The sequence below is a fragment of the Anarrhichthys ocellatus genome, unplaced genomic scaffold (assembly GCF_004355925.1).
Source record: "Anarrhichthys ocellatus isolate YVR2014 unplaced genomic scaffold, GSC_Weel_1.0 scaffold10, whole genome shotgun sequence".
NCBI classification, from domain to species: Eukaryota; Metazoa; Chordata; class Actinopteri; order Perciformes; family Anarhichadidae; genus Anarrhichthys; species Anarrhichthys ocellatus.
In genome coordinates, this window is record NW_022280040.1 from 2,122,989 (window position 1) to 2,138,225 (window position 15,237).

Consider the following 15,237-nt stretch of genomic DNA (forward strand, 5'->3'; position numbering starts at 1 on the left):
CACACACACACACACACACACACACACACACACACACACACACACACGTTATATTTTGTCAAACTTAGTTACAAGGCCGCAGGTCTCTCTCTCACCAAAAATGCACTTATTAATCAAAGTTACTAGATCATGGGTAAAGGAATTTGGTCAACACACGTCTCTCACTCATTTCCCCTTGGTTTCATTGTCTGTTCTCGCACTCATAGCTCGGCCGGGTGGCTGAAAGTCCCTGTCTCACTGGAGAGCATTTATGCTTTTGTTCGTTTACAGTTTCTTTGTGAACTTCACAATAGTTTTGCAGAACAAATTAAGCATTGATGAGAACAGGAAAGTTGTGTGTCCATCGTCCCTCCTCAAAACCGCAAACCATGACTTCAAACATCCACTCCACAGGGCTGATAATGCCGCTGGGCTCTAATAATAAGAATAAGAATCAGGGAAGGACACGTCATGACTGCGAAGACCCAATCAAGCAGCAAACACGGGGGTCTAGGTCCTCGTTTTCAAAAAGGTCTCAGTTTCTGCCTTTCCACACGACAACACAACCCCGGACCTTTCAAACTAGCGTGGCGTCAGGCATAAAACGTAGCAAAAGATATGCGTGGGTTTAGCCTAAGAATTGATTTGGTCGAGGACAGCTCTACGTTAGACCCATCAGAACAAATGCTGTGGCATTTTTACATATCATACTAAATATAGTTAATTTAGTCAAATGTAACGGCCAGCTTCCAGTACATCTGAACTAATTTTAGTTTGTTATATATTAAAATAACCATAAATAGTTCTGTCAAATAGAACACAAACAAAAGTGCCCCCAAAACACTGCTGCATGTTCAGCATTTTCATTCAGATTTGTAGAGAAATAGATTTCCTTTCACCCAGCAGTCCATTGAAATGATCTTGAACAACATGACATGGGATTTTCCATAGCTAAACGGTAACTGTAGTGCAAAACAATGGTAGAAAAAGAGGTTCTGGTCATCAAATTTAACAGTGACCCCCCCCCCCCTCCCCCTCCCTCGCTTTGCATTTACTCACATGACCGAAATATTCAGAAACAGTGGACGACTCGCACTCAGAACGTTCTCAAAGAAATGTTCTCAGCAGCACAAGATATGATATTGGCTACCCATTGAGATGAAATAGTACAAACGGTGCCTTCGAGATGCACTGTATTGTTATTTTAGGAGCTTTGTACCAAGCCCTTTGAACAGACTCGCCGATGATTCAAGACCCAACCTACTTTCTCGGCACATTTATAAATGATAGCGCTGCGCGGGAGCACGAGGTCCACCATCTCCGACAGACAGTCCTGTTATTCCAGGAGTTTACTCATAAATGATGAATGGATAGATAGATTCTGTGACTCACCACACGGGCCGCTCTCTCCTGAGATTCACACTTTCTGCAGAACCACGGACCAGTGGGCACCTGCACGATGCCATAGCAGGCTGAGGAGAAACGGAGGGGGGACGTTTGAGTAAGTCATCACAACCTCAACAAAAGACTACATTTGATACCACAGAATACAATCACACAGGGATAATGAAACCACACCAGATCTGACTGCACTCGATAAAAATCTTTACAATATCGCACAATCTCCACGCCAGTGCCAGAAGGTAAACTCGAGACTAAACTGGTTTGAATGCAGAACTAAACAGTGTGACAGATTGACAGATTGTTGAACACACTGCTGTTGTTTTTATATATCGCTCTACTGACAGCTGACAGTTTGCCTGCACTACAAAATATTTTAAGCCCGAGGGGACAAAGGGAGAATAACTGGTAATGCATTGTTAATGTCGACACATATAGGCATCAATGATAACTGTTTGCTTTACGTTAATGTTGCCAAGAGGCTGCATTTAAACAGCCCACTCTACTTGACCTCCTCCACACATTTCTATAAAAAAAGTCAAAAGAAAGGTTGTATTTTAGAGATTAAACGATACCAAATACTCAAAATATGACAGGTAGAAGTAACTTTGTATTGTACTCACTGCTGTGTGGATGCTACATGAACAGGGTCAGAGAGGACACTTTCATACGTTCTTGTCAAATCTTAATATTTTGACAACGCATTAGCGAACAATAAAATTGCCAAGACGGACTGCAACGTCAAAACCACACCGAGTTCTTTCACCTTGAGGTATAACCTAGTTTCACGGATGCTCAGATTTAAAGTTGCAGTACAGACGGTGCTACCCGAAATACAGCAGCACTACCCTAAATAGCCTACCTCTACACATTTTCAGATTATCTCTGATCAGACCAGAGCCCATAATCCAATAGAATAAACGGCTATAATCCAGGTTTCTCAGAACAAAACACCCAAAGGTGAGGTACCTGGTGACCAGACAAAACAAGGACCAGTTGGATAGGATATTCTGCACACAGTGCACACTTTTTAATAATTATGGCTGGCTCACTTAAAAACGTGCCATCCTAACCAATCGCACGTAGAGTATGGAAATGCTTTTATGCTATCTGAACTTTTCTCTAAGATTTAGAGGAGACCTCAAACACAAGAGCAATAAATTTGACACAATGTTAAGAGATTTTGGAGGGGCCATAGAACATTGATTTTATTTAAATGCTATGAATTACATCAAAAATATTTTTTGACTATGTTGTGGGAAGAAATTTATTGTATTTAAAATGATAATAATTTCACGATGGAAGTTGAGGATTCTCAACAGTATATTGACTAATGTCTTGCATTACTTTCTGTGTTCATTGCAATGCAATATTACAAATTAATGTACAGTATACTTTCTTCCAAATACTCTCCTAACATTAGTAAATCGTGTACATAGTTATAGTGTATATTGTGATACTCAGTCTCGCCTGGCTCTGTTTAGATGCATCTCTGGATTAAACAAAGTTGTTTTGACAGATATCTAAATTATTCAAATTTGGAAAAAGTGCTCGAACTGATTAATGTCTGCTGATGGCTGAAATTTAGAAACTCATTTGATATTGTTGAATGTTGCGAATTAATCATTTCTGACAAACGTGTTTCATTTAAACAGACGCTGTCATGACTGTGGTTCAGGGGCAGCTCTCTACAAGGTAACGCATGAAAAGACAGCGCTGACTATTCTTCACAAACACAGTACAGCTCGTCTGCTTACAGTAATTCACCAGAGGAGGAATAAGCGATTTTCCAATCAGACTCAAACTCTGACATACTTTCTGAGTTCCGTGGACAGCTGTGAACATGTACTGCACACGCAACTCCATTCATTCAACAATCGAGGGTCCACATCAGTCTGGCGTTACACACAAGCACATTTCCAAGCCCATCTATTGCAGTTATAGCGGCAACGCACCCTAATGTTGTGGCAAGGAGTTCAACTGTCATCTGTCGGTCTGTCTGTATTTGCATATCTCGAGAATCCTTTGCTCAATCTACTTCACACTTGGTGTGTGTATTGCTGGGGACCCAAGGGCTTTGTCAAATGTGGTGCAATTAGGACAGATGGTGGCGCTATAACAAACTTTACATTTTGGCCTGTAACTCTTGAACCCGAAGTCTCAAAAACAAAAATGATGTGGGTCCAGACGGATGGTAAAAGGTAAACAGACTTGTACTTGTAGAGCACTTTTCTAGTCTTCCAACCACTCGGAGCGCTTTAACACTACATATCCTTCACCCATTCATACCCATGGCAGGGGCCCATCAGGACTATCTAACCATTCATACACCAAAAGCACAGCATTTGGGAGAAATTTGGGGTTGCCCAAGGACACATCAACATGGACTAGCGGAGCCCGGAATCAAACCGCCAATCCTCTGAGTGAAGGATGACCCGGTCTACCACTGAGCCACAGACGCTCTAAAGGTGCGTTCACACCAAACGTGTCGCGAATTATTCGCGCGAGTAGATTACATACAGTCTATGCACAGACGCGATGAGACTGGAATGACACGAATTTGCGATGGCGTGGCGCGTTTGTCAAACACCAAAACACGCGAGTTGAAATTTTTAAATTTCAGCGAAAAACTAGAGTAACATATCAAGGCCTATCAGCGTTGAGATGTTTCTCCTGTCATCGCTGACGTCCTGCCGTTGTTGAATCAGGAAACAAATACTGTAGCCGTCTGTGTTCACCCAGAGCTCTCATATCAAGAGAGACCGGACCAAACTATGTGTATAAATGTGTGTGTGTCAACCATATGGTACAAACGATGAAAAAGACGCCGTCGTATTTACGTCTAGATGACGTTATTCTGAGTGTTGATGGAGCTGCTACAATGTTAGCATAGCCTAGCACCGATCGATCCGAGCTCCATTGAGAAAACAAGTATTTAAGAAATTGTCGTCTTGTGGAGAGAACTAACAAAAAATTAATTGAGACTTTTTACAAATTGGCATCATTACGTAGTTATTTCGGAGTCCCTTTTTGTCGGTTTATTGCCGTTAAATCAGTTTATTTTGTGTTCATACAGCTGTAGTAAACCAGCCGACCTGTGGCTTGCTAGACACAGTGAATACAGCTCGATAAAATCCACGGAGCTCCTCTGGACTATGTTATGAACCCAGACATGACAGCGTTTAGTTTCCCGTGATATCTGGGACTTCCACAACACGTACTAAGCAGAAATAGGTTATTTTTTCCATGGTTAATGGCGGACAGTTGAGCGGCTTTTGGGGTGATAAGCCACGCCCCCTATCAGGCGCATCCAGCGCGATTCACGCGAATGAACACAAATAGTCCCCGATCATTGGTGTGAACACGGCATAAGAATCTATTCATATAGCCCTTATCCATTTGCATATAGATTGGTTTTTTTGAATTGTGTCTAGATCTGTTTCTTTGCTGCTACTCCAACAAATGTTGGGCAATCGTTGCTCAAATGCTTTGTGAAGGACTTATATTACAAAAAAAAACAATATCTCCTGAACGCTTTACACAGTTGCAACCACATTTGGTAGACGTGTGTGCATAAGCTGTCTGGGTGTCACAAATTTAGTGCAATTTGGCTGTAGCGACATCATCTAACTGTAAATCAAGGAATCTCCATCTCCGTACGTGTGTGTGTGTGCCCTTCGCATATCTCGAGAAACATTCATTCGATCTACTTCACACTTTGTATTGCTGGAGACCCAAGGATGTGTACAATTGGTGCAATATCAATAAATGTTGAATAAACAAGTGAACAGCTCTCCGTGCCACAGAGGAGGCGGGGCTTCAGGGCTCTGCAGACTTGAGTCGAGCAAGAAAATTAACCTGCTTTTCACTTGATTTATTAACTCAGTAAACATGAGTTTACGGTCTCAATTGCTTGTTTCAAGTCTTCTTCAATATAGCATGATGTTTATTTCGTACATTAAGATCCCAGTTGGCGTGAAATAGACAATAAAACTGGGTACGCTTAAGGGTGAGGCTTCCTTGTGATTGACAGGACCACAGCGTCGTCCTGGCTGGGAGTTGTCCGTGTTTAAGACCTTTAACCATTACATAGTTTGTTTTCAATTTACGGAAGTTAACTAACATTTTGGTTGCCTACAAATTATCATCCAGCGGTCAGTTGTTTAAAGTTCCACTCGTTCGTGTCACTTCTGGTTGCAAAAAACCAAGATGGCGACAGATAAAAACCAAGATGGCGGTGGCCAATTTGCCGAACTCGAGGCTTAAAAGCGACAGTTTACAAATCAACGTGCGACGACACAGTGAACTACGTCCACTTGAATTGAAAACCATGAATTGGTGTATGGTTCCATCCCTAGTACACAATAATACATCAGTAATTATAATCCAGTGCTATAATATACATTATTCTGAAATATGTTGATGTTGCTACTTTCACTCAAGTTAAATATCTAAGTACTTCTTCCACCACTGCTTAAGACCAGCAAAGACAAACTTTGTTTTTAACCTGGGTCAGATAAATGTAACATCTGACTAGATCCGAGTTTCTAAAATATGTAACAGCTGGTTTACAGACATGCTCCTGTCAGAACTACTTGTTACGAAACAACCTGTGGTACAAGTGTGAATACATTGCTGACATTTCAAATACTTTTACTGTATCCCCCTGCGTTGGCAAATTGTCACATGGCCAGCTGTTAACTTTGTAAACACGGGACGTCATCAGAGTCATTTCGGGTGAGCAATGCATCACTGCCACAATACTAGAAGCTCTAGAGATCATCGTTTAGTGGCCTCAACTTATCCAAATCCTGTACTCCCGACCCAAAAAGCAGTGTCTAATAAGTGTCTCTTCATATCCAATGCAGTTTGTAATATTATTCAGTAAATTAATCCGGATTTTACACAAATCGATGCGAGCTTCCCGCGAAGTTTACACCTTTCAGACGTGAGGATGACCCTCCTTCTTCCTCTGAATCCCACATGACAACTTCCGAGAGGAATACGGACAAAATGAGCACGTCTACAGCGGATTAAAACAGGCATTAAGACAGCCGCCGAGCCAAAGCGGTGGACATCGCTGCAGTGCGAGCAGAGCCTGACCTCAGCCTGGCCTTGGTGAGGGCAGGCGGAGGAGGCTGCATACGGAGCGCCCCATAACCTTGCAACAACACTACGCTAACTAGCCTGTGAGCTAACTGCTAGCTCCTAGCCGAGCTCACGGCACCAGCTTACCTTGATGCACGGCGACGTTGCAGCCGTGTCCGTCGCAGTACACAAGCGGGTTTTCCGCCCACCCCCTCTCATCAGAGCAAACACAGCAACCGCCGATCATCTCCTTCATATTATTCTTCGACAACTCGTCGTCCGCCGCCAGACAACGCTCGCCGGAGACCATCTATGAGGAAAGCGGACATGCGGAGGAATACGATACAAAGATAAACCGAAACAGTGTCCGAAGACGCTCCTCTTCTCCGTGCTTTTGCCGCTTTAGGTCCCCGTGGGTCGAAATGTCATGTTTTGAAGGTATTTACGTCCCTTTTCGACACCGTATTTTCTCACCAAAACATCCACTTCACGGCGCGACGGTGAAGAGAAGGGGGGACTCTTCGAAGAGAACAGGAAATGCGTAATGACGCCAGGCGCGTGTGTGTGCGTGCCCTCTGACAGGAAGTAAAAGACGGATGTGATTGGATGGCCGAATGCAACGTTTTACTGAGTTTCCACATGGCCAAGTTGCTTTGAAAGTTTGTAGCAAAGAGACTTCCCCTAACTCACTTCATTGGCAACATAGTTGCAACATGGAGGGAGGCAAATATGTGGTTAATTGCTAAATAACTATTAAAAGCAGAATATTTAGGAAACAGATGTGAATGTTGACTTTAAAAAAAATGTTTACAGCAAGGACTGTAACTTCATTCTTGATCTGCTGAGGGGACTAAGATGAGATTGTGATGCATAGAGCAGAGCTGCATTGAAAATAAATGTGAATATCTCTTGCACCAAGTTCTGAGGTTTTACTTTCAGTGTGAGGATCATGTTAGATTATTTTACGCAATAGCTTAATTTAGAGTTGGATTGATTAGTCGAATAATCGATTAACGATGAAATGAATTGACAACAAATTTGAGAAAATCAAATAAGTCATTTTAAGCAAAATTATTCTCAAGTTTTTTTGGTTGTTTGTTTTTTAAATCTCCCGGTGGTTGGGGTGCACAAATAGCATTTCATCATAGCATCACAGTCGTTCGGCCTGCATGGCTGTCACTTTCACACAGGTTCGGCTCATGTCAGGTTCGGCTCCCTCTATGCCACCTCCGCACCTTTCAAACAGAACAGCGAGGCTGAATACAGTGTATGTAAGGCGCTTATAACTCACACTTTCTCAAAAAAATGTATAATATCTGTTTGATACGGCCATTGATTGACTGCTGACTCCTCACTCACTACTTTAAACCGGCAGGTACAGGAGCCGCAAGTGTAATACACACACAGCTGAGTGCATCGCCACAATTTGCTCACTTTTATTGTTTTGGACGGTGTGTTTGACTGTCAGACAACAGGTAACGAAACTACCAGTACACAGCTGAGTGCATAACAGCTAACAGAATTACGGTAGAATTGCTATGGGCTTCAAGTCGCAGTTACGCCCCAAGAGACGGAGCTGAGATGCGGTGCAGACACCATGAAAATGGGAGTATATCTGTTGTGAGAAGTGCAAGTGAAAAGCACTTCTGATACACTTGCAGCCTAGACAGGATGTTAGCCAATTTTGTGTTGTATTCATTCAATCAAACACTACAGCAGTGGTTGTTGCAGATATGCCTGGTGAACATCTGCACTACACTGAGTGCACCATTCTAGTTTTACTATTTAGTTATCATGTTGGGTTCAGGACTGAATTTTGAACAAAACAAGACACGTGTAAGTCAACTTCTGGTTCTGGGAAATATAAATGAGCATTTTATTTTATTTTTTTATATTTCCTTAGAAAATAAACAAGGGTGAGTGTGACAATCCCTATAGCTGCAATCCACTGATTTTACAGAATGAAAAATTAACCAATTAATTGCGAAACTGATTGGCAGAAAATGTAATGAAAATAATCGTTGCAGGCCTGGATACAATATGTGTGTACACACCTTGGTTTAGATGGTTCAACACTGACACATATCAGTTATTGCAGTCTCCATTTGAGTTTTACTGTATCCTCTCCTGTAATAAGCCATTTGGATCCTGGTCACATCACTAGCTTTACTCTGGGCAGACTAATGCTCGAGGCTTAATAATTAATTTTCAAGCTGTAATGCAGAATGTTTTCCAGATGTCAAATGCATCCATAAAGGTTGGTCTTGTAGGTGTTGTATTGCATCCCACTTAATTAATTAAATACAGCATTACAATAATTTGATGATAAAAACAAACATGACATTTATAACTATAATGTCCATTACAGCACAAAATAGTACAAACAACAGCTTTTTAAACAACATTTTTAACAGTTTTGAAGTCAATGACAACTAATGGTTGTTAGGAATTTTAAGCAAAATTTCCCTAACAAACAAAACGGCTCATGTAGAAAAAAAATTGAATCATAAATACCTACATCTCTGTACAATCAACAGCTTGGGTTGGAACTCATCATTTTCAAGTAACTCAAATATTTCATGTTTTTCGCCATGCCATTTCAACATGATTTAGAATGGTAGGAGAATGTGTAGGCCTGGTGAGCATAGAGCCGGTAGACATGAGAGACAGCAACATGAATAGCTTTTCATTTTAAGAATGAATGCCCCTTTTATCTTTCAAAAATTACTAAATGGGCTTTGAGAATCCTATATCAGGGTGCATATCAGACCTGTCAATATACAGTTTTGTTTTGACAGCATCCCCATGCTGTTGCCAAGGATGCTTCAGAACACACACACACACACACACACACACACACACACAAATGCTATTCCAAGCACTCAGCTGCTGCTTGCATCACCGATTCCTCTGAGCAAGCTCCCGCTCTTGGTTTCCAGAGAAACGTAATGACTTGCCAATAATGCGCAAGAGCACACGAGCGTCCTCCGTGTAATATGGTGAGCGAGAGGTCCCTGGGAGTGCCTGCCCATTGTTTGCTTTAATTTCAAATTGCTCAAATGCTCCAGTCGACACTGGGCACTGCACTAAAAGGGGGTGTGGGAGGGATGGGGAGCTGGGGGAAAAGGGAGAAAAAAAAAGTGAATTGTGTGTGGCAGGGGAAAACCTATTAGAGCTGGAGAGAACAAAGGGAGGCAAAAGGAGGGGGCAGTGGTTGTGGAGGGGCCCATATAGCTACTGAAACACTGAAAATGGCAAATGATTTTTACAACTTGCACTTGATTAAGTCAAAGTCTGAACGAATCACGTTGTGTTCCTCGAGATGTCAGAGAAGAGTTTTCTCTTGCAGTGACACCATCTGATTTCCAACAACTAACAACGAACACGCAACAGCATTTCTGCTACAGCCCTTGATCTGTTTGGAAAAAGTAGCTGTCTTGTCTCAACATATTGATTTGTCACATAAAAGACATAGTTAAGATTTTACACACTGAAGAAACATGTATGCCAAGGTTTTCAAGCATTGTGCCGAAATATATTATCTACGGTATGGTAGCTTATTTCACTTGCACAGTGGTAAAGTTTGACCTGGGTGAGAGAAAGCAGAGAAACAACATCCTCGACTAACATGCTTGATTGCATTTTTTCTCATTTCATTGATTTTGCAGTTTGCAAGCGTTTAAGAGAACTATATAGAAGCAATGTATTGAAATAGAAGGATAATTGGCCCTCCTGCAGTATGCTCATTCATATTCCCTTATATGCTTTTGTTAATCTTTTTTTTTTTTTTTGGTCTACATTTAATATTCAGAAATGTGACTCCACAGCTCTTTGGATTTAAAAAGTCAGTAGGCTCTCATGGGCATGTTTTCATAGGCTGAGTGAAGTTTTGTGGTCTCTGTGCAGGATGAGGAACGCGTAAAATACATTGGGAGGAAAGACAACATTAGGAAAAGCAGCCCCCACACACACAGACGTCTATGGAAGCTGCATCTAAAAATGGCAAAAAGGTGTTGAACATATTTAATTGCTTGTTATTTATTTATTTTGTCTAATGGTTACTGCTCTTTATACATTGCCTTCATTACTCAATGTCTTTAAAGGCTCTAGTTTTCTACCCAGGTGCAAGGAATGTTTGTTAGAAACATCACACCAGTAATAAAATCTAAATTTTGCTTCTGAAGCCTTGCATCCTGTGTGTGTGCGTGTGTTTGCATGTGTGTGTGTGTGTGTGTGTGTTGCAGGGGAACTCTGCAAAAAACTATAACACTCTGGAAGGAATGTTGTCAGAGACTTAGCTCATAAGCTTAAACAAATGACTACTGACAGCTAAGTATAGGACTTTTATTTTGAAGCAATTGTTTTCTCAAACTGTTGCCATATGTTTGTTTTCAAATCAACTAGGACTGTTTTTCATAGGTGTCTTGTAGAATGTAAACTATATATGGTTTTGTTAAACAAAACAAACAGCATAACATTGTTTGTGTTAAGTTCAAGAACATATATGTTGTGTGACATATTTGATCAGTCTATCCCAAAATGTACAGCCCAACTATTATTCTTTAAGTGTATAATTAAATTGAAACAATGAAGACATTGTTTCAGAGACAAAGCAGTGAGTAAGCAACACACACATGCACAAGTTCTTCATCCCTTCATGTGTGCTGGATTCAAACATCCTTGAAACATCCTTGAATTCATATTTGCATTGTGTGTCCAACTCCCTTACATTAAAATAACATTATTAAATTCAACAGAGCCGGATATTCGTTTGGGCAGTGATTATAGGCCATATACCAGGCTTTAGATATCTTAAGTTGTATTTTTATCACTATAGTATACTTGGGCTTTATGTTAGATTGAATATATGTTGTAAAGGTTCTGACAGACCGTGTATCCCCATCTGTGTCTTATATTAATAAAAAGTGGTTCCAATTGTTCAACACACTATATCTTTTTGATATGATGTGTGGGAACGATTGTAACCACTTTCGTCAGCTATTCCAAAAGAAACTTTAGGTCGTTTTCTTCTGCTGTTAGAATTCCTGGTGTGGGAAAGTGTGAAATGAAAGGTTGCAAACACTGAAATGACCTGTACAGTAAAAATTGAACAACACTCCGGAGCCATAATGTTCACACCATGGTCACACCACATTCAGACCCATCAGTATTTAGCCATGGTCTCTTCTCTGGTCGGCGAGTAGCACAGGGGCCCTAGGAAGAAAAAAAAATACAAACAGTCCCAACACGGCAGGGTGAAAGGTGAAGAGAGCCCTCCCCCCACCACTGTCCGCACACACTTCAGGCTCGGATTGCATGTAAAATCACATTCTCCCAGGAGGGTGGGGGGTGGAGAGGAATTCATTGTTTTGGCATATAGGTTTGTGTCATAAAAAGTCTATGCTCTTACAAGTGCATGCGCCTCCTTGACCAAGTATCTCCATAAAACTGAAAACGCAAAACAAATGACTCGGAGCTGCGGGAGCGACGCGTTTGGTTTGATGACTGTCAGAAAAGTGGAAGCGTTTGGAAGCTTTTAGGATTTTATGACCAGTAAGTTGATAAAGAGTTATGAAATTCACCAAATTAAACAGTTGCATGAACCTCGTCCCACAAACTGGTTTCCGCATTGCGATTTCATGGATTGTGTGGACTTTCTTTATATCTTGCAAACCATGTTAAATTATAAATCAACTATACGCCCATTGGTATTTACATATTCTATAAACGGTGCTGGAGACATTCCACGTGTTTCCGCTCGGGCATTGAAGTTTCAAACAATTCTACCCCTGTTAAAATGTATTTTACACTGCGTACAACACTGGTTATATGTGTTCATTGGTCACGTATGTGTGTGTAGGCGGTGTCCTTACCGTAATCCGCATATCTCCCCCACTAAACCGGTCTACCACCGTGAAGTAGTGGAAAATAAAAATAAAAAGTAACTAAAGCAGCAGTCACGAGGCGAACATCCACCACGTGTGCCTTTAAATTAAAAATAGACGTTTTATTCATTGAGGTTTCACTTGTAGATATTCGATGTTGTTATCTTGAATCTAGGTTGCGATGCCACTGACTCCCATGAAGTATAGGCTTAACTCCATGCCCTAAACATATCCTGCAGATTAAAGTAAGTTTTAGTGGTTCCCCTCCAGTGTAACTCGCCTCAAAAAACGTCAAGCCTAACGCCCATAGGAATGAGCCTAAAGTGTAATTTTTTTGTCGGCTAAGGCATCTCCCCCGTATCACCAGCACCCTGCGGACTGCTGAAAGAAACCTCCCCCGTGCTTGAGGTCTCTCTCTCGGCCACTCGGTCTCGTCTCCTCCCCTCCAGTCCCGTCCAACAACCAGGCGCAGGAGAGGGAATAAGTGCCCTGTGGCATCTGGTGCAACACAAATCTGCATAACAAAGAGTCCCTGGTCTTAATTGGAAATACTCAAATATGTATATATACACAAGGTTATTTTCATTCAGTAATTATTACAATATTATATTATTGTTTCACGTTATTTAAGATGGCCCTCAATTCAGACCTTGGAATAAACGGAGAGCTCCAATTTAAAAACCATGGCGTCATCGCGGGTCACTTATCACGTCTGCAGCCCCGATGTGTGAGAGACTTCAGATGTTTTGAAAAATGTAACCTCATGCAGACAGTAATTCAAGTATTTATTATTAATTATTTTTTTCAATGAAAAGTTCAGTTTGGTCATATTTTCTAAAGTTTGTCAAGTTCTAAGAATTATATATGTACATATGTATTATATATACATGTGTAATAATAATAATAATTATTAGCATTAGTATTATACATTTGTTTTTATGGATATCAACATGAAGAATGTCTTGACTATTGCTGTTTGCTCTAGATTTTCAAGCCCTTGTGTCACGCAAATTAACCGTGCGTGTGTAAGGGGGGGAGGGGCACGTAGACAGTAATTCATATTTTTTTAAATAATTTTTAAGTTTTAAAGCCTGTACGGTTTATCATCAACAACACCGGTCAATAGAGATCTATGTGGCAATCCCTGTGAAAAATGTGTAATGTGAAACTGTTGCTGATTGATCCACGTCACACGAGCCTACCAAACGTCAAACAGTGGTCTACAATTGCTATGCAATCGCATTATTTGGTGATACATGATGTATTTATGTTATAGGATAATTATATTCATGAAAAGCGGGCGTGAAAGGTCAGTTTGGAAGACAATATCGATTAGTTTACTTTGTTTTAAGTCGTAAGAGAGAGCCGTTTGCCATATGATCCTTTAAAAAAAAAACAAGCGTGTATTTTGTCAAACAAGAAAGAAGCCAGGTTACGAAAAAGGGGAAGACATGCAGTGGAAATGACGTGGGATGGAAGAAGCCAGGACTGTCTGTTCCTCCCTGCATCTCCCCGGCACGGAGCACCGTGGCTCTGGGATCTGAGTTGTTCCCCCCGGGGATCCGGACCTCAACAAGCTGCCCCTCCTCTCACTTCACTCTGCTGCATCCATGAAACTCCGTATTCCCCGTGTATTAACGCTGTCATGGGCCTCCAGAAGCAGCACGTGGAAAGCGAGTATGCAGGTCAGATGATCTATGGGTGTTTGGGAGGTGAACTGGGGTTTATTGATTGGTGAAGTAAATGGGCAGCGTTTAATACATATATTCACTGATAGTTGCACAGAGGCGCACAAACACACACCCACACAAACACACACACACACACACACACACACACACACACACACACACACACACACACACACACACACACACCGTGATCTCGTATGTGTTTCAACTGCAACCCTGAGCCTAACCCGTAATGACCACAAGTAACTTATGCGGTGCATAACAGCTTCCTGCAGTTTATCTTGTAGAATATAAAAGGGGAAAACTCTCTTCACTAGAGGCTATAATTATAACTTTTAATTATCTCCACAACTCAATTCTAATTTAAAGTTCAATGTAATGTAATCCGTTACATTAGATAAAGAAAGAGAAAATATATTTTGTCCAGTAAAGCATAGTCCCTAGGCTGTCATTTCAAGGTGTAACACCATGACCTTAACGATCCAAATGGCACGCTTGTGTGTTATGGCTACAGGTAACGATATACCTGTGGACATAGTGTGTGTATATCAATACACACACACACACACACACACACACACACCATTTCCTCGTCGCATTTGGTATGCACGATCTTCGTCTGTAAATCCATGACCACCACGTTAGTGATTCTGCTCTATATACAGTCCAAAATTGCGTGAATTTTGTGGACGCGGTCCAATCACATTGGGAGGTTTAACAAGGAGCTATAATAGCAACGCCTACATATATAACACGCTGTTTGATGTAACACCGAGGTAACAGCGATGTTATTCAGCATACAGGGAATGGTCTGTAAATAAGCAAATAGGCTTAACATTGTGGAAATGGAGCATGTTCAGTCTTGAGTTTGGCCCCAGCGCTGCCCGCGTGAGGACCAGGCCACAAGGGATTCACGTGTTTTATAGATAACAAAGACGGAACATAACGCAGGGAGCTTTGAGAAAATATCGCTTAGGGGCAAACACAATAACCGGTCCAAACAGCCTTCTGAAGGCCTACCGGTAATTCAAACAATTAGCCTGTATAATATAGCCTACTACGCAGTCTCATTATTTGGACAGCGTTGTGGGTGGTGGCTTCAGTCTGTATACGTTTCCTCTGCGCATCTGTCTGTGTGTGTGTGTGTGTGTGTGATTTGATAAGGAGCGCGCGTGCGTCTTTCTGATTGTGCG

General features: G+C 41.4%; 1 protein-coding gene across 3 annotated transcripts in view; it reads right to left on the reverse strand.

The window, feature by feature from the left end:
* The window catches only part of mllt10 (MLLT10 histone lysine methyltransferase DOT1L cofactor), a 61,556-nt gene extending 54,536 nt beyond the window's left edge, over positions 1-7,020 (reverse strand). Inside the window, exons 1-2 of one of the 3 annotated variants that reach the window (XM_031850037.1) lie at positions 6,616-7,020; positions 1,372-1,451 (exon numbers count right to left, since the gene is read on the reverse strand). In XM_031850037.1, coding sequence (XP_031705897.1) covers positions 1,372-1,451; positions 6,616-6,778 — 243 coding nt within the window. In that variant the 5' untranslated portion in view covers positions 6,779-7,020. The remainder of the gene's footprint in view (positions 1-1,371; positions 1,452-6,615) is intronic. The other 2 variants (XM_031850038.1, XM_031850039.1) reach the window with 2 other exon arrangements.
* Between the last annotated feature and the right edge of the window lie 8,217 nt (positions 7,021-15,237).